The sequence below is a fragment of the Dreissena polymorpha genome, chromosome 8, assembly GCF_020536995.1.
Source record: "Dreissena polymorpha isolate Duluth1 chromosome 8, UMN_Dpol_1.0, whole genome shotgun sequence".
Taxonomy (NCBI): Eukaryota; Metazoa; Mollusca; class Bivalvia; order Myida; family Dreissenidae; genus Dreissena; species Dreissena polymorpha.
In genome coordinates, this window is record NC_068362.1 from 95,641,477 (window position 1) to 95,662,057 (window position 20,581).

The window sequence follows — 20,581 nt, forward strand, 5'->3', positions numbered from 1 at the left end:
TGATAATCACAAACATCTTGATCTGACGTTATGCAGCGAAGGCAAATGGAACTAACAAATAGTTTTGCGAAAAGTTAAGTATAATCTTTCAAGATAATATCTTATTGAAAAATACGTTCATGCGACCATTTAAAGAACACGCGTGCAATGTTTGGGACTAAAATATATTGTACGAAAAAGCATCATTAGAAAGAAACAAACAAAAATGAAGCCGCAAGAATAATCTCGGGCCTAACAAGATCTGTCTCGCATCTTAACCCATTTATGTCTAGCGTCTAGAAAAAAGGCCTTGGCAAACAGCGTCTCATCAGGGTCTGCGCTGTTTGCTTAAAGGAATTTCTGTAACAAATATTCTAAATATAGAAATAAATATACAAGACATCCCTAATTTTGGAAATAAATTGATCCAATGTAGAAGGATGGGAGAGTCCACTAGGCATAAATGGGTTAATTTGTATAACGGTCAGTGTCCCAATTACCTTACTAACATTCTTCCATACACAGTTCATGAACACTCCTAACACTTGATAATTTTATCAAGAATAACTTTACGTTACTCACGCTCGTTTATACAATATGTCGTGAATCTATGGAATTCGTTACATATTGACATCCAAAAGATTGACACATTTCAAAATTTAAAACGTTAAGCCGACAATCTCCAGTACTTATACACTGGAGATAAATATTCATCCAGTGTACATGCCCGTTTTAGAAATAACTCCACTAACCTTAATTCAGTCCTTATCAATAATCATTTAGCAAACAATCTCCTATGTACATTCGGAAACGAGGATGAAACTGTTGTGAATCACGTGTTTAAGTGTCCTATTTACCGTTTACAAATTACCATGACTATTAATGGGGAAGCATAGTTAAATATTTATTCGGTAACTTGGCTACGGGTCCTCTAAATCATTCCTAGAAAAAGTGTGCACTGCAAACAAACATTCTATGAATATTCGTAGCTACGGATCCAATAATGCTTCCTCACCTTCATACAACCAGTCGGTGACGCCGTTATATACAGCCTCCATCGCCCCATCCGTCGTCAAGGCAACGTACGTATTGCTTTCGACGTCATTTAATAAATATAAGTTGTTTTGTACGACGACAGCCTGTCAAATTTAAATATAAGGCAAATCATTGAAAGCATGACACTATTAATGGGACTTGTTCTTTAATGCTTTTAAAAACAAATACATATTATTTAGAATATTCTAAAATAATTAGTATAGCAAAATATACAATAACAAAAACAACAATTTTTGAAAAGTGACCTTTCACGGTATTTTAACCCGTGACCTCGGGAAGCAAAGTTGTCCGTGCTGCCATTGGACCATTATGACTTTCGGAATGGCTTGCGTATTCCGAAGTTATGTTAGATTGAGACATATTTTCCAAATTATCGATGAAAAAGTGTAACACACGCTTTCTTAATTTACACATATTGATTGACGGTTATCAATGAACGGAACGATATTTTAACATTCAATTTACTCTAGATTATAATTTAACATCTATAAATTTATATATTTTTTGAAAAATTCATTTTGAAAAAAACTGTGAACAAGCCCAATTTATATACCATAAAACGCCACGTTAGTTATGTTTAAACATAACAATCCAAACTAAATACCACCGAAATCCTAAGACTTGTAATGGCACATGAGTAAATTCCAGGGTGGTATAAGTACTAAGGGCCTGCAAATGGGATACAGAACCCGCCATCCCTCCAGAGAAGATATCGAATCCGTAACCGCATATCAAAACGTGTACACGATTGATAACTAATGTCTTAGAGTATGCATTAAAATTAAAACGTTTGTTTTAAATCTTTTTTTGCCATGCATGTAATAAACTATAATAATCTATATATAGGAACACATTTGGTAAGAACGAATATAAGTCAAAATGCAAATGAAAATTTACATCTGAGAAATTGTTATATTTTACAATTCCAAAACGCTATCTTGCATCGATCAAATGAGTATGTTACTAATTTGTCGATAGGATGTGCTATTGACACGTTTTATCATTTTGTATCGTCTTAACATATTTTTGGACCAACGCTCGAATGCATCCCGTTTAGGCATTGTCTACTTATCAGACTGTTACCCACTGGCGACCACGTGACGCACTGAAAGGTCAGCTCGGCCATGTCTAATTACCAGACTGTTACCCACTGGCGACCACGTGACGCACTGAAAGGTCAGCTCGACCATGTCTACTCACCAGACTGTTACCCACTGGCGACCACGTGACACACTGTAAGGTCAGCTCGACCATGTCTACTTACCAGACTGTTACCAACTGGCGACCACGTGGCGCATTGAAAGGTCAGCACGACCATGTCTACTTACCAGACAATTACCCACTGGCGACCACGTGACACACTGAAAGGTCAGCTCGGCCATGTCTACTTACCAGACTGTTACCCACTGGCGACCACGTGACGCACTGAAAGGTCAGCTCGACCATGTCTACTTACCAGACTGTTACCCACTGACGACCACGTGACACACTGAAAGGTCAGCTCGACCATGTCTACTTACCAGACTGTTACCCACTGGCGACCACGTGACGCACTCAAAGGTCAGCTCGACCATGTCTACTTACCAGAATGTTACCCACTGGCGACCACGTGACACACTGAAAGGTCAGCTCACCCTTGTCTACTTACCAGACTGTTACCCACTGGCGACCACGTGACACACTGAAAGGTCAGCTCGACCATGTCTACTTACCAGACTGTTACCCACTGGCGACCACGTGACACACTGAAAGGTCAGCTCGACCATGTCTTCTTACCAGACTGTTACCCACTGGCGACCACGTGACGCACTGAAAGGTCAGCTCGATCATGTCTACTTATCAGACTGTTACCCACTGGCGACCACGTAACACACTGAAAGGTCAGCTCGACCATGTCTACTTACCAGACTGTTACCCACTGGCGACCACGTGACGCACTGAAAGGTCAGCTCGACGACTGTTACCCATTGGCGACCACGTGACACACTGAAAGGTCAGCTCGACCATGTCTTCTTACCAGACTGTTACCCACTGGCGACCACGTGACGCACTGAAAGGTCAGCTCGACCTTGTCTACTTACCAGACTGTTACCCACTGGTGACCACGTGACACACTGAAAGGTCAGCTCACTCTCGTTTACTTACCAGACTGTTACCCACTGGCGACCACGTAACACACTGAAAGGTCAGCTCGACCATGTCTACTACTTACCAGACTGTTACCCACTGGCGACCACGTGACACACTGAAAGGTCAGCTCGACCATGTCTTCTTACCAGACTGTTACCCACTGGCGACCACGTGACACACTGAAAGGTCATATCACCCTTGTCTACTTACCAGACTGTTACCCACTGGCGACCACGTGACACACTGAAAGGTCAGCTCGACCATGTCTACTTACCAGACTGTTACCCACTGGCGACCACGTAACACACTGAAAGGTCAGCTCGGCCATGTCTACTTACCAGACAGTTACCCACTGGCGACCACGTGACACACTGAAAGGTCAGCTCGACCATGTCTACTTACCAGACTGTTACCCACTGGCGACCACGTGACACATTGAAAGGTCAGCTCCCATTGTCTACTAACCAGACTGTTACCCACTGGCGATCACGTGACGCACTGAAAGGTCAGCTCACCCTTGTCTACTTACCAGACTGTTAACCACTGGCGACCAAGTGACACACTGAAAGGTCAGCTCGGCCGTGTCTACTTACCAGTCTGTTACCCACTGGCGACCATGTGACGCACTGAAAGGTCAGCTCGTCCTTGTCTTCTTACCAGACTGTAACCCACTGGCGACCACGTGACGCACTGAAAAGTCAGCTCACCCTTGTCTACTTACCAGACTGTTACCCACTGGCGACCACGTGACGCACTGAAAGGTCAGCTCGCCCTCCTGCTGTGGCGTTGATGGGCCCACGAGATCACGGTGGGAACTGAAACATCCAGCACACAATATTGATGCGGAGGCTGTGAGCTGTCGTATATGGATTTAGGTCAGAACAAAACACTGTCCGCGTCGAATTCAACGATATAAGCGTAATATTTTAGCATATGTAGCGAAATACCGACGTAGCGCAGGAATTATTGTCAAGGATTGAATATAATTAATTAACTTATCAATAAGCATCATATTTATAATAGTTTACGAGATTGAGAAAGCTATATTTTGCCTCGCTCGTGACTAATGGAACAGGTATGACGAGAAATGACACTTTATCTTAAACATTTCTAAAAACTTCAAATCAATGACCAAAACTTATTCGAAACAAATTTGTACATACCGTGTTTTAATGTTGAACAGTTTATATTTCGCTACAAATGAATGTCTGTATATCTGAAACAAAAAGGAAAAACATCATGAGCAAATGTACAGTAAAATGACTCGAACAGCCGTTATGTATATCACCAAAAATGTATCCGTATGATTGCCATTAGAAACTAACAATTGCATTACTATGTAACCGAGTATTATTTCACATTTTCGTAAACGAAATCAATACTTTTAAATATTAAAATAAGGAAGGGTAATGTCGAATGTGAACACAAGACCTATTATTATGAAAGCAATATTTGTACTACATGAAAGCCATCAGTAATCGACTAACTAAAGCAACTGTCCTTACATAATTGATATCGTATGGTAAAATGGCGAATTTTCCATCTGCCGAGATCTCGTAGGACTCTGTGTTGAGCTCCCTCTGAAAAGGAAGACGACAGTGTCTTGCAATGACGCACACCATAATTGTGCTCAAGTAACAATAAGACACATAAACCTGAAGTAACCTCAGTTTTATGGTATGGATTACACGTATAATTGTAAAGAAGTAAATAATGAGGTATACCTGAAACAACAAAATTTTAACGGCGTTGACTACAAGCACATTTTGTTTAAAATCTTAATAAAGCAAACTTGAACCAACCACCATTTATAGTATGGACTACGTGTATATTTACCAAATAATTAATAATGATGCAAACCTGAAACAACCACATTCGTATCAAAAGTATGTTTTTATGTTAAGAATTGTTGATGTGAATATTTGTATGTTCGTGTGATTCTTTCTTGTTTTGTACACGACGCATAAAAAAATTGTTGTGAATAACTACCAAGGCAACTTAGAGTGAAATACTTGAAACTGCAGGTTTCTTTTGTTTCAAATACACTTATGTTACAAAAACGTTTGTAGCTTCAAGAACAATACTTCACAAAGTCATAACTCTTCAGTTATCACAAGGAGCAAGCATGTGTTTATTTTACACCATTAATACTATTGCGTGTAATGAATGTTCAAAGTCAACGTTCCTTGTATTCATACACGAGTATTAATACATTTTGATGACAATACATATTAAGATCAGATAAATTAAAAAACAGGCAAAAGAGTTAACCTTTGCAAAATTTACTACTCGTATTAAATTTACAAAGTTTTCTCAATTATATGCCTAAGTAAAGCATGCATTTTATCATACGTTTTTGTTCATTCTGGATATAAATGAAAAACGTCATCCTGGATAAAAATGAAAAACGTGACGTGTATATTTTCAAATTACTAAGCTTAACTTAAAAGGATCTTTTCACGCTTTGGTAAATTGACAAAATTGAAAAAAGTTGTTTCAGATTCGCAAATTTTCGTTTTAGTTATGATATTTGTGAGGAAACAGTAATACTGAACATTTACCATGGTCTAATATAGCAATTATATGCATGTTTTGACGATTTTAAAACCTAAAAGTTATAAAGCGTTGCAACGCGAAACGATTGAATAATTTGGAGAGTTCTGTTTTTGTCGTTAAATTTTGTGAAACTACGAAGATTGCTTATATAAGGTATAAAATACTTTCTGCATATGTACTCGGCGGAATAGCTCAGTAGGCTAAAGCGTTTTTACTTCAGGACTCTGGCAGGACTCCAGGGGTCACTGGTTCGAAACCTGGTTCGGGCAATGTTCTTTTCCTTTTTTAAATTTTATTCTTGATTTTTTTCTGGAGCTTTTACGATCCAATGTTTACATTTATCGATATAAAGCATTTTATGAATAAGTTAAAAAATGCCAAAATCTGTGAAAAGGCCCCTTTAAACACTCAGTAACTTATTTCCTTAATATACAACTTATTGAGCAAACGCAGCACCAATTCTTTATTTTTAACACATCTCTATACTAAGCGTTAAATTGGTAAATTGTTAAGTTGGTTACTTAAAAAACGTGCCCTGTTGCACAACTCGTTGGTTTCACTCAGACTTTCGCATTGAACACGTGTATTGTGTTCGATATTTGTTGTTAGTGATCATTACGTTATGCAATAACGTAGTTCCAGTACTCATGTTAGTGATCATTACGTTATGCAATGTCATAGTTCCAGTACTCATGTTAGTGATCATTACGTTATGCAATGTCATAGTTCCAGTACTCATGTTAATGATCATTACGTTATGCAATGTCATAGTTGCAGTACTCATGTTAGTGATTATTACGCTATGCAATGTCATAGTTCCGGTACTCATGTTAGTGATCATTACGTTATGCAATGTCATAGTTCCAGTACTCATGTAAGTGATCATTACGTTATGCAATGTCATAGTTCCAGTATTCATGTTAGTGATCATTACGTTATGCAATGTCATAGTTCCAGTACTCATGTTAGTGATCATTACGTTATGCAATGTCATAGTTCCAGTACTCATGTTAGTGATCATTACGTTATGCAATGTCATACTTCCAGTACTCATGTTAGTGATCATTTCGTTATGCAATGTCATAGTTCAAGTAATTCATGTTAGTGATCATTACGTTATGCAATGTCAAAGTTCCAGTACTCATGTCAGTGATTATTACGTTATGCAATGTAATAGTTCCAGTACTCATGTTAGTGATCATTACGTTATGCAATGTCATAGTTCCAGTACTCATGTTAGTGATCATTATGTTATGCAATGTCATAGTTCCAGTACTCATGTAAGTGATCATTACGTAATGCAATGTCATAGTTCCAGTACTCATGTTAGTGATCATTACGTTATGCAATTTCATAGTTCCAGTACTCATGTTAGTGATCATTACGTAATGTAATGTCATACTTCCAGTACTCATGTTAGTGATCATTACGTAATGCAATGTCATAGTTCCAGTACTCATGTTAGTGATCATTACGTTATGCAATGTCATAGTTCCAGTACTCATGTTAGTGATCATTTCGTTATGCAATTTCATAGTTCCAGTACTCATTACGTTATGCAATGTCATAGTTCCAGTACTCATGTCAGTGATCATTACGTAATGACATGTCATAGTTCCAGTACTCATGTTAGTGATCATTACGTTATGCAATGTCATAGTTCCAGTACTCATGTTAGTGATCATTACGTTATGCAATGTCACAGTTTCAGTACTCATGTTAGTGATCATTACGTTATGCAATGTCATAGTTCCAGTACTCATTTCGTCATGCAATGTCATAGTTCCAGTACTCATGTTAGTGATCATTACGTAATGCAATGTCATAGTTCCAGTACTCATGTTAGTGATCATAACGTTATGCAATGTCATAGTTCCAGTACTCATGTTAGTGATCATTACGTTATGCAATGTCATAGTTCCAGTACTCATTTACTAGTGATCATTACGTTATGCAATGTCATAGTTCCAGTACTCATGTTAGTGATCATTACGTTATGCAATGTCATAGTTCCAGTACTCATGTTAGTGATCATGACGTTATGCAATGTCATAGTTCCAGTACTCATTACGTTATGCAATGTCATAGTTCCAGTACTCATTACGTTATGTAATGTCATAGTTTCAGTACTCATGTTAGTGATCATTACGTTATACAATGTCATAGTTCCAGTACTCATGTTAGTGATCATTACGTTATGCAATGTCATAGTTCCAGTACGCATTACGTTATGCAATGTCATAGTTCCAGTACTCATTACGTTATGTAATGTAATAGTTCCAGTACTCATTACGTTATGCAATGTCATAGTTCCAGTACTCATGTTAGTGATCATTACGTTATGCAATGTCATAGTTCCAGTACTCATGTTAGTGATCATTACGTTATGCAATGTCATAGTTCCAGTACTCATTACGTTATGCAATGTCATAGTTCCAGTACTCATGTAAGTGATCATTACGTTATGCAATGTCATAGTTCCAGTACTCATTACGTTATGCAATGTCATAGTTCCAGTACTCATTTACTCGTACAGCTTCGTAATTGGCCTCATTTTTTTATCGGACAAAAAAAGAGCTATACCAGTGGCATCTTTAGAGTAATTTAGTATTTAAGTAAATTTTATATTAATCTATGCAAATAAAAAGCATCAGGTACGAGTGCAAACGCACCATAAATATTTGGCTAAATTTTGTACAAATCATACAGATTTAGCAAATAGAGTGTTAATAGTAAATTCAATATTACACGCATACACATAACAGTGACTAGTTAATTGACAAAATACGCGTACACCATGTGTAATTGTACACTGTATTGAGCAATATAATTTATATGGGTACAAAAAAAGCTTTGATGATATAATTTTGAACGTGATACTTTTTTTCTATTGGACAACAAGTGTGCATGTACTGAAAGGCACTAATTGTGAATGTTGATAGAAAGAAATAAGAATTTCAGAAATTATTTATGGCATCTTTTGTTTTCTTTCTTTCCGTAATGCCGCAAATATTGGCACATTGCGGATTTCCTAATGGCCTACATCATTTCACAAATACGGTATCGGAACATATACTATGGCACCAAGGATTTGCCAGGGGCTTCTTTAATCAGTGCCGGTCAGTCACTTAGAATAACAGAAGCGCGTTTAATTAAAGTCTATTGTCTTGGGACGGTCAGATGACTTTGATACGATCACAGACACTCTCGGTGTATTATAGCGTAATATGGCGTATTTCTGTTTTGAATCATTTCTGCGCTTATTGATTAAATTTATTGACACGAAATCTCAGATATTTGCTGGTAAAATTCAACAAAATATATCATGACACTGGCAATTAGATAAAAGCATATGAGCCACGTCGTGCGAAAATGAGTCTTAAGCCATATGCGGCCAGCAAAGCTCCAGCCCAGCCCGCTTCCGCGCAGTTTGGTTACAAGCTACTGCATCCGCTATAAAGTTGCGCGAGATATGCGGACAGGATAGCTGCTGACCAGACTGCGCGTATTCGCCGGCTGTAATAGAGCTTCGCATGCTGCCTATGAAATACGACCCATTTTTACATGACGCAGATCATACTTTGCATCGTTACTACTAATATTTCGTTATCCACTATACTACATTTACTGTATAACAAAACTTGCACACGAAAAGCCTAGTTGCGTACAGGAATCAAGTTCAGCGCTTGATTTATAAAGGCTTTATATGTATTTTACATATTACTTTTGAATAATACTACGCTTAGCATATTACACACTTGAAATGTTTTTAAAGCTGTGTATTTTCTATGTAGGTCGTTGTGTGATCGATTTTTAAGAAGAAACAAGTTAAGGTAATGCTAGATTACGATTGTATTTACGTTTCTTCTATGCAAGGTGACTATTGTGTTACGTAATTCTTTACGTAATTGAGTACAATATTAATTACGTACTCAATTCAACATGTATAAGATCAAATCTAATAAAAAAGCATAATGTACACCTCGAGTACGTACTATGCGACATAATAAATACGGAGACAAAAAACAACAACAACAGACAAATAACTCACAAACGTGGTATTGTCCATAACAAGTGTGGAGGTGTTGGAATCGCAGTCGAACTGTACCACTCCGCCGTCATCTGACCGGTACATGAGTACTGAACCTGCAGAGATATTCGAGATAGCATGAGTACTGAACCTGCAGTGGGATAAGAGAGATGCAGCCTGGGTTCTGAACCGTAAGAGGTATTCGAGATAGCATGAGTATTGAACATGCAGGGGGATTCGAGATAACATGAGAACTGAACCTGTAGAAGGATTCGAGATAGCCTTAGTGCTGAACCTGCATATGGATTCGAGAAAGCGTGAGTGCTGAACCTGCAGTGATATCCAAGATAACATGAGTACTGAGCCTGCAGATGGATTCGAGAAAGAATGAGAACTGAACCTGCAGAGGTATTCGAGATAGCATGGGTACTATACATGCAGAGGGATTCGAGATAGCCTGAGTACTGAATCTGAAGAAAATATTCGAGCTAGCATGAGAACTGAACCTGTGGGGTTATTCGATATAGAATAAATACTGAGCATGCAGTGATATTCGAAATAGCATAAGTACTGAACCTTCAGAGAGACTCGAGACAGCATAAGTACTTAACATGCAGAGAGATTCGAGATAGCAGGAGTACTGAAACTGGGGAAAATATTCGAGATAACACGAATACTGAACCTGCAGGGATATTCGAGAAATCGTGGGTACTGAACCTGCAGGGATATTCGAGATAGCATAAGTACTTAACCTACAGAGGGAATCGAGATCGCAAAAGTACTGACCGTGCAAAGATATTTGAGTGGGCATAACTACTTAACCTGCAGCGGTATTTGAGATGGAATGAGAACTGTAACTACAGAGATATTCAAGAAAGCATAAGCACTAAATCTGCAGAGGCATTTGCGATAGCAAGAGAACTGAACCTGGAAAGATTTTTGAGATGGCATGAGTACTGAGGCTTAACAGACATTCGAGATAGTATGAAAATAAACTGGAAAGATTTTCGATATATATTGTGAGCACGGAACCTACACAGAAATGTGTAATAATTATGAGGACAGAACCTTCTTACACATTCGAGATACTATGAGCACTGAAGAAGCACATATAGTCGAGAAAGATATCCTGATCAAACAGATACATATATAAAGAGGACGTTAAACAAAACAATCGAACCATGTGAAAATACATCTCGCGATTTATTTTGAGAGTTGGGAATACATGTATATGAATAAATATAAAAATGAATGCGGAACCCTGATCTGATGCATGAAAATCCCACTGCAAAGGTTTTAAGGGCAACTTACTTACTATCTAACTGTTAAAGGAAGACTAAATTATTATTGTTTTGTTATAACTACGATTTCAATTAATATTTATTTGGCTTTGTTGAATGCATAAGCTTAACTGTGCACTGTGCAAGCTTTGGAATAATACACACATTAATTTTAATTTTGTCAATAAGACCGTTTTTTTTCAAAAGGCATATCATACCTGATCTCCAAGATGCATGGAATGGTTTCGGGTCAAAATGATGGTTTATAACATCTTTGTATGATAATTTGTCTCCAAAATTTTCTTCAATCTCCCCTGTAACAAGATAATGCATACACATTATTTACCGTTATGATACTGAGGCATACCAACAGTAGCATTCACTTTAACCCATTTATGCCAAGTGGACTTTCCCATCCTTCTAAATTGGATCTATTTATTTCCAAAATAAGGTATTTCTAGTATATTTATTTCTATATTTAGAATATTTCTTACAGAAATTCCTTTAAGCAAACAGCGCAAACCATGATGAGACGTCGCATCATGCGGCGTCTCATCTGGGTCTACGCTGTTTGCCAATGCCTTTTTTCTAGACGCTATGCATACATGTGTTAAACAGCTTTAGAAAATTCAAAATCTTATTAAAATGACAAATAACTGGCTCGCAAACTAGTATAACATGCAGACAAACGTATACTGTAAAGCAATTTAAAGCAACAAGTAAACTTACATATCTATTGGGCATTTTATCGCCCCATTATTATTACATGGGCAAATAAAAAATATAAGAAATATAGCTTAGTGGCATTTCTTAAATAATAATAATAACTATAACACTTCTCTATGCATCACTGCAACATTTGTATCAACTATCACGGATGTTTTGTTAACAAATTTAATCGCTGAGTTTTTTCCCCAATATTTCTTACAAAGTACAAAACGTTCATTTCACTTCTATACACTGTGTTATCATTCATGGCGGAACATGTATCAATAATTCGATGTTCATAAAGCAAATATTTTATCTTCCTTACTTGTAATAACTAAGAATAGTGAAGGTATCTAGATAATTCTTATTAACTTCAAAAAATCGCTATCCAACGTAACATCGTTTGCTTGCACGTGTTCAATGTAACGTACAATTGACGTCTTTTCAATTAACTCTATAAAATCAGAACGTTTAGCGATGTGATTAGCCTCAATTTTATGTTTCAAACTAGTGAAATAACGAGCATTTCCTTGCAGTGAACGACATAATTGTATCATTTATTTCTTAAATCACAAATGATCTTTTTTGTAAAAGTTTTAATCACTGTTCACTCAGTTTCCACTCGTATTTTAGCTAAATTGTTCTTTTATGTCGTCTGCACATTGAATACGCACATGCATGATTTAATTCTACGTGTGCAATATCTAACACACAAGCACATACGTATATTGACGCAATGTGCAGAAGGAGTGGGGAATTAAGGCCCGAGTCACCCATTAAAGGTCAAAAGGATCACGGTGGGGATAGGATCACGGTGAATATATACCCGCCCTTTACACTGCCTTGTCAACATCATAGCAGAGAACTATAAAACGCCTTCATATGTAATTATTTTGTCTCAAATATGATCCGACGATTATTTACATGGAATAACCTGGAAAACAACAACAACATAAGTGGCTATTACAATTTCGGAGCAGTACAATGGTAAGTTGACTGAACTGTCACGCATACGATCATCTGTGATTTAAGACGTACGCATACGACAAACGCATGAGAAATGCCAAAGTAACCCCAGACTAGACTGCGCGACGGCTTGCGGCTGGTCTGGAGCTACGCTGACCACTTAGGGCGGGGACCCATTTTCGCACGACGCGGGTCAATTATCACTTAGTAACGTTAACAAAAATATATACAAATACACTATCTGTGTAACTAATCGGAAATGGAACTTTGACTAACTTGGCGTGACGAGGACAATGGCGGTTACGATAAGTCCCAGCACTGTCACTATGACCAGCAGGGCGATGATGATTCCCCGCCAGTTGCGCTGTGGTGCTGTGCTCCCTATCAGCTCCTGAAAACAGAGGGACTGGTGTTATATATGGATATAACGTTAATAGGCTAATAAGTAAAGTTATTGAATTCGCTACTTTTGATTTAGTCCATTAAAAGTTGTATGTACTCACATCTTTCGAGGTCTTTTTGTGGAAATGTATGACCGTCAGTTTAGTGTGTTGTGTGTGTCTTCATGCATTTACCATGCTACGATTGTTTGTATGAACTAGGTCATATTGTATTTAAATAACATCTATCGTTTGTTGTTTAATATTAAGTGTTAAATGTTGTGAATCAATTTGTAGTCTCGTTCAAACTTAACGGGTCTTATGTTGAATACATAAAGTAAACTATCAACAATAAATTGACAATAGTCATTATTGTCTAAATATTACTATTTTCCCATCTTGCATTCGTGGTTAATGTACAATCAGGGGTCGCATGAGTTTAACAAAGTATTCCACACAGAAGAGTTATAAATCTTTTATACAATATTTTCTCAGTCTGCACAGGTAACATGCGAATCTGTTTTCGTGAATCATCAACGACCGCAGCCAAAGGTAATATAAAGCAATAATACATACTTGTGTACATAAATACAAATAAACAACCACACGAATCAACAAAATCGCAGCGGATATCCATTCATAGTGGTAGGTATATAACCGTTCGAATGGTACGGACCCTACCTTTAATACGACAAGTCTACAGTTGAAATAACAACTCAATAAGCGTAAACAATCAATTAAAATACACTTCAACACCGTTATTTCGAAGTCGTCGGGACCGTAAAACAAACTTCGGATTAACGATTATTCGAAATAAACATTTGACAGAAGACTTCTTTGACTCTGTACAAATAAACCGTTGTGGAATTCGCATGGTTCGATTACACGCTAATATTAATAATGGTTTTACTTAAAAACGTAAACTAGTCAGATAGCAATAGATTTCTATTTGTAACAAACGGAGGAATAAAACGATTCTTTCTTCTTCTTTTTATTTTTCTCTAATAACAGAACATATAAAATACCATGAACAGCACACATTATAATACATGTAAATACATAGAGGATATTTGTTGGATTCGGTGGATTATCGAATTTAATTCACGAGTGATCATTGAAAACAATATGTTGCGCCACTCGTGAAAATATATTTTTTCGATGATCACGAGTGAATTAAAATCGATATTCCACCGAATCCAACACATTTTCTTTTTATTTTGTGCCTTTTTTCACAGTTAATATACATTGTTAAAGAGTTTAACTAAAGAATTTCGCCGGGATAATGACGTCATTTCTTAAAAAATGACGTCATTTTACAGTCAACAGTGAAAATTATCGATAATTTTCACTGATAATTTTCACTGTTTAAAACAGTGAAATTATCAGTTTTAGTTCACTGATATTATAAGGACATTCAACAATTCACTCCGCCCGTGTTTTGCTCGCAGAACTGCCTTACGTCGTTGATGCGGTCACACATTAATTGGATATCATGTTCATTCTTGTGTTGTCGGCCTCGTCGTCGTCGCTGGATTAATCTTTTAAGTACTGCGTCCGCTGATCTCTGACCGATTAAGTCGCAGACGACAAAGGTGTAATTATCGGTTTTTGACGTGTGAAATTACGCTCAATGTTTTGCAGTTTTGACTTCGGATTAAAGATTGATAATTAGGTGCGAATTATAGTGTTGGGACCGACAGAATCACTTCGAATTAACGATTTCTTCGGTTTAACGAAGTTCGGATTAACAATTAAATTTTACATTAAACAAAGAAGAAACAAAATCGGGACCCGGGAAATACTTCGAAATAATGGTGACTTCGGATTATCGGTGTTCGAAATAACGGTGTTGAAGTGTACAGTGTGTTATTTTCCGCTTCGTTCTTTAAGTTGATTGGTATCCTACAGAAACACGTGCATTTTGATGGCCTAGTTCGACTAAATTATACCTGAAACAAACGTGCGGGTATTTGCAAGTTAGAGTCTCATCTTTGAAAGTCAACACATGATCAAGGAACAAATTAATAAAGACCAGAGTAAACTATTCACCTTCCTATCACGTGACCAAGCCATTGGTACTTTCGGACCTATCAAAACATCAATTAGCATTCGACAATCCATCATAAGGCATTATACAGACGTTTAGAAAAGATCCAAATACAATGAGCGCCCATATTGATGGATCTTCGGTGAAGAATATTGGCAATGTAGGCCTATCGTTGGACACAAATGAGCCTCTCAAAAGGACAGAAGTAATAAGTCATAGTCGTTTGTACAAACGTAGATGTCATGTTACTTTGAGATTTATTATTGTTTACGAATAAAGGATATTTGTGAGAACAAATTTTGTAGAACACACAACTGATCTAGATGAGAACAGCTCCTATATTTTTGCGTTAAGAGACGATGAAACAATAACTCGAATGCTATCTTTCAATGCTTCTTACGGTAAGGAAGGACCCACTTTTAGGATTAGAACCGAAGCAAAACGTTAATTAATTTTAATATCGAACTATCTATATTCAACTTGTAGATTTTGGAATAAACAAACATCCTTTAATCGACACGTTACATTTAAGTTTCGTTTAGATCACAATTTTATCCTGAAATCCATATATACCATAAATTCTACATATACATACTATATAACACAGCAGTTGCATAACATAAAATACAAATCGTTGATATTTGTATGGTATAGTTTTCAACCGATTGAAACGCCCAATGTATAAACCGTTTCAATATTGCGTCCACATATATCGACCGTTTCAATGTAGCGACCACATATATCCACCGTTTCAATTTTGCTGCCACATATATCTACCGTTTCAATGTTGCGGCCACATATATCGACCGTTTCAATGTTGCGACCATATATATCGTCCGTTTCAATTTTGCGGCCACATATATCGACCGTTTCAATGTTGCGGCCACATATATCGACCGTTTCAATGTTGCGGACACACACACACACACTTAGTATATATATATATATATATATATATATATATATATATATATATATATATATATATATATATATATATATATATATATATATATATATATATATATATATATATATATATATATTAAAATGTTTCATGGTGTGTTGGTTGTTTTGTCGCACATTTATCAGAATTTCTGTTCTGAAAATGTAGTTTGATATTCAATATTCTTATTGTGCTTACGTTAAATGAATTATATTACACTCAGTATAACTTAGTATTTAAATATCATGTCCGTGTTTTGTTAAAGAATCAAGCAGCATTAAAGGCTCTCGCCATGGGCACATGCGTCACAATTGCGCAAATGGTGCTTTTGCCCGCAAAAGTTCTTTTTATAGGAATAGTATCTAGTAATTGTATAAAACGTTTGATTAATACTTTGAAATGAATCCAACACTTTGCTTAATCTAAATCAAGTATTTATAAGGGAGAAAAATGTTGAAAATGGAAAGCATTTCGTTTTCAGAGCGGAATATATTGATAACTGAACATTTTAAGCTGCATGATGTACCCTTTCTTAAATATAGATAAAGTGGAGTATTAATTAGATTATTTTAATGAGGTATACAGAATTAAATTGTTCATTGACACACGCTGGGTATGGGATACTTTGATAACAGATGGCACTTCGATACTAGATAACAACAAAAGCCACGCGCGAGAGGTAAGTTCTTCAGTTTTTTTTAAGTTATATCATACAGATTAGTTTTTAAGACAAGGCGCATGGTCGAGTTTATAAATAGTGAATCCTTTTCTATTGCAAAGAAAAACATCACGGAAGAATGGTAGATTTTTAACCCGAAAATAGAAAAATCGGTCGGAAAACAGCATAAACTGGATAAACAGTAAACATTACAACAAAATAAAACTACTTTGAAATATTGCAAGAAATTGTTTGATATTCCAGCATGTAGAGTAATCACTGTGCTTCAAATACTGAAATTTTTATAGTATTCAATGAAATATAAACGAAGATAAGCATGTTTAAATATGTGGTATTTATGAAGTTGCGGATACTTTGATTCCCGATATAGGGCACTTCGGATAACAGAGATTTTCAACAAATTGGGCACTCTGATAACCGAGTTTTATCTTCTACATGAAATACATGTATGTATATTATGGCTATTCTTACCTAACATTTTGAAGTACGAATCAATTTGCATTGTCAAGCTCGACACATTGGGAATCTATGCATAACGTAATTACATACACGTGAAATATAACCAATCGCGTTGTTCGTTTTCAAAAATCTTATTACTATTAATTTATATAATTAATATTATAAGTAGGGCAAATTTTAAAAAGATTCAAATGTTTATTTCTGAAGTAATATATTTCAAGTGACGACCGAAAATAATTGTCTAAATAATTAACTTGTTTTTAAGTGATAAATTGAGATTAAGAGAATTGAAAATACAACGGATCATTTGGATCAACACGACTGTGTTCAAATGAACTTATAGCAGGACTCTAGATAAGGGGAGCAATGGGTCTTAAAGCGGCCAATACACCCAAAAAACTTTGGCATTGGTGCTCATAAGAATCGCATCATGAAGACGATACTAATGCGTAGCCACACAATATAAAATAGATTGGAAAACTCCCTTTATATTGAGCTCTACTTATAGTAAGCAATTCCCTTTACAATTCCCTTTCCATTTTATCATCATATTCCAAAGATTCCAAAGGGATATGTTTAGGTAATTCGTTTTTAATTTACGTCAGAACATAGATTTTTATTTATTGCCTGCTTACTATAGCAGTATTCCACAGCGAATTCTGCATTTCTGATTCACTAAATAGAGTGTGTTATATCTAGTAAAAAGTGTCGAGTTATCTGGAATCGAACTGTGATTGTCTTTGAGATGATCGGTAAAAGAAGTGTCCATGAAAATTTGGCATCCGACTCTTAAAACATTTGAATTTCCTCAAATACGTTATTAAACTAAACTTTAACATGTTGTAACATGAATGGACATATTGATCTTTTATTTTGATTAGTTGTCACGTTCTTGATTTATTTCCAAATATTTTTATTTTGTTGAAATACGTACTGATCATCGAATTCATGACGATTATCGATGAAATTTTATCTCTTTTTATAATCCACTGTTTTTTTTCACGGCTTTTTTGCTTCGCAATACGGAGTACTATACCATTAATCGACCAAACAATGTTACGTGTCTGAAAACCAAATGAACAGAACATGAATGCAAAAAAGCTGATCAACTCAACTCTCGCGCGTGGCTTTTGTTGTTATCTGGTATCGAAGTGCCATCTGTTATCAAAATATCCGCATATCCGGCGTGTGACAATTATTAGCAAAACCTTTGAAAATTAAGTATGAACAAATAAAAACAATACAATAAAGATTACTGTTATAATAAAACCATAAAACAATCTTTATGATATATATTTTCGAGAAAACCATCGAGCCCCGACCAACATACCCTCTCAAAAGACGCATCCGTTTTGCGCATATGACCGCGCATATCGATCATGTACCTCGGGCCTTTGCCAGACTCGAGCCTGGTCGTGGCTACACCACTCGACACAAAGTCCATCATGATCAGACTGTGAAGTGTATGTCCACTATTATAGTTAATTGATAAAAAGAGACTCCATTTGACTTTTCTTCAATCCAAATTTAGAAATGCAAAAATAATATTTGATCACCCAGTTGACGACTAAAGTCAGTCCTTATTTATGCGGTCATTTAAGTAGAAAAATAAGAACGATGTTTAACGTAAGAAACTCAAAATACAATTATTCATTAAGTTACTAGACGAGCTTAAATCGTTATAAATGATCCTGAACAAAACGGACGATTGTCACTGGTTATTATTCTTTTCACTGAATGGCAAATCCTCGCAGTTTTTAATATCAGTTTCGCATAGCAAAGAAAACATTTTTTCATAGGGAAACACCAATCATAGACTCTTTTTATACGTCCGCATTGTCACAACGCACGCGTATTCCAATACGAAAAATCACCGCATGCATGTCACTGCTAAAATCAGACACAACACCAACAAATAGCATGACTTATGTCAAACACGCATTGAAACTTTTTCCAACTTGACTACTTCAATAATTATGGTCAACGACTCAGTACATTACTCATTTATTAATATTTATGGTGAAGCAATTAAATTTATCCGCACTCGATGTCAGTTATGTCATAAATGCGCCTTAACATTTTGCAAACTAACATTCACCAAGTCGGACCAAAGCGCGTTATGCGGTCCTTTGTCCATCATACAAACGACTAGTAAAGCAGTGTCTACGTTTATAATTCTTCAATGGAAAAAAACATGCGGCAAACAACTTCGATTTGCAATCACAAAGTTTCCGAACTGGTGTTGTGACAAATGGCCATTGCGTCTTATATATTGATGGCTTCAAACTATGGGAAAATCGCGTCTCAAATTGGTCAATGGGTCATCGCAAGAGCTTTTGCATATTACTATTCCCACGTGAGCCCTACATATACGAGGCCAATCAAGTCCTTCCGTCCAAGACAAATACCATGTGTTCAGTATGTCCGATAGATTGATAGCAAAGCATAGGCGATTTGGGGCTTAATTTCGTCGTATTTGGTCCATAACCGATTGTCGGGGATTGCTTTACTTCCCCATATCAGCACTGCCTAAGCATGGTATTTGCATACGAGTACATTTATTGAATATTTTATCAGCAATATAGAAGAGTCTGTACAGTATTTAATAATATATATATATATATATATATATATATATATATATATATATATATATATATATATATATATATATATATATATATATATATATTAATATTAAACATCGAAATTATCGAAATTATCATTTGATATGAAGGATAAATTAATGCACATGAACACTATAAAATATTGTCATTTTTATAGTTAGATTACACAATTATAAATACTCCATATAAAAATCTGTAATCATATTCAACACGCCAAGGCTATCTTAAAAGTGTATAACGTGTATATAATTAAAATAGTTTTCTCATTTCGATCTAGTTTTGCTGTTGATGCATTTAGTGTCAAATATGTGTTCAAAGCCAAAAACCTGATATGGTCATGCAATTTTAAACATGGCACATTTTATTGTCGTTGTATTAATCTCTAACAAGTTTAGATTCTCGGGTAACATAAAACATTTTGTGTGCATACTGTTAAGCTATTACAAATATTAACGCTGAATGCAATTTTGATTAATTATAATGCAGACTATCACGGTACTATTATTGTGCGTATGTATACGTGTTAACCCATTTATGCCTAGTCAACTCTCCCATCCTTCTTAATTGGATCATCATGCGGCGTCTCATCTGGCTCTACGCTGTTTGCCAAGGCCTTTTTTCTAGACGCTAGGCAAGTGGGTTAAGGAAAATAATGAAAACTTTTAATATAATTATATATACAATAGTGTGTCTGGTTTCATTTATGTATCCAAAGTAATACACGTTCCGACCACTTAA

The 20,581-nt window shown here is 36.0% G+C and overlaps 1 protein-coding gene across 1 annotated transcript in view; it reads right to left on the reverse strand.

Moving 5' to 3' along the window:
• LOC127842709 (dipeptidyl peptidase 4-like) overlaps positions 1-20,581 on the reverse strand; it is a 99,794-nt gene that overhangs the window by 19,777 nt on the left and 59,436 nt on the right. The window contains exons 2-8 of the mRNA XM_052372385.1: positions 12,982-13,096; positions 11,250-11,345; positions 9,773-9,867; positions 4,671-4,745; positions 4,329-4,381; positions 3,887-3,980; positions 995-1,118 (exon numbers count right to left, since the gene is read on the reverse strand). Of these exons, the coding sequence (XP_052228345.1) occupies positions 995-1,118; positions 3,887-3,980; positions 4,329-4,381; positions 4,671-4,745; positions 9,773-9,867; positions 11,250-11,345; positions 12,982-13,096 (652 nt within the window). The remainder of the gene's footprint in view (positions 1-994; positions 1,119-3,886; positions 3,981-4,328; positions 4,382-4,670; positions 4,746-9,772; positions 9,868-11,249; positions 11,346-12,981; positions 13,097-20,581) is intronic.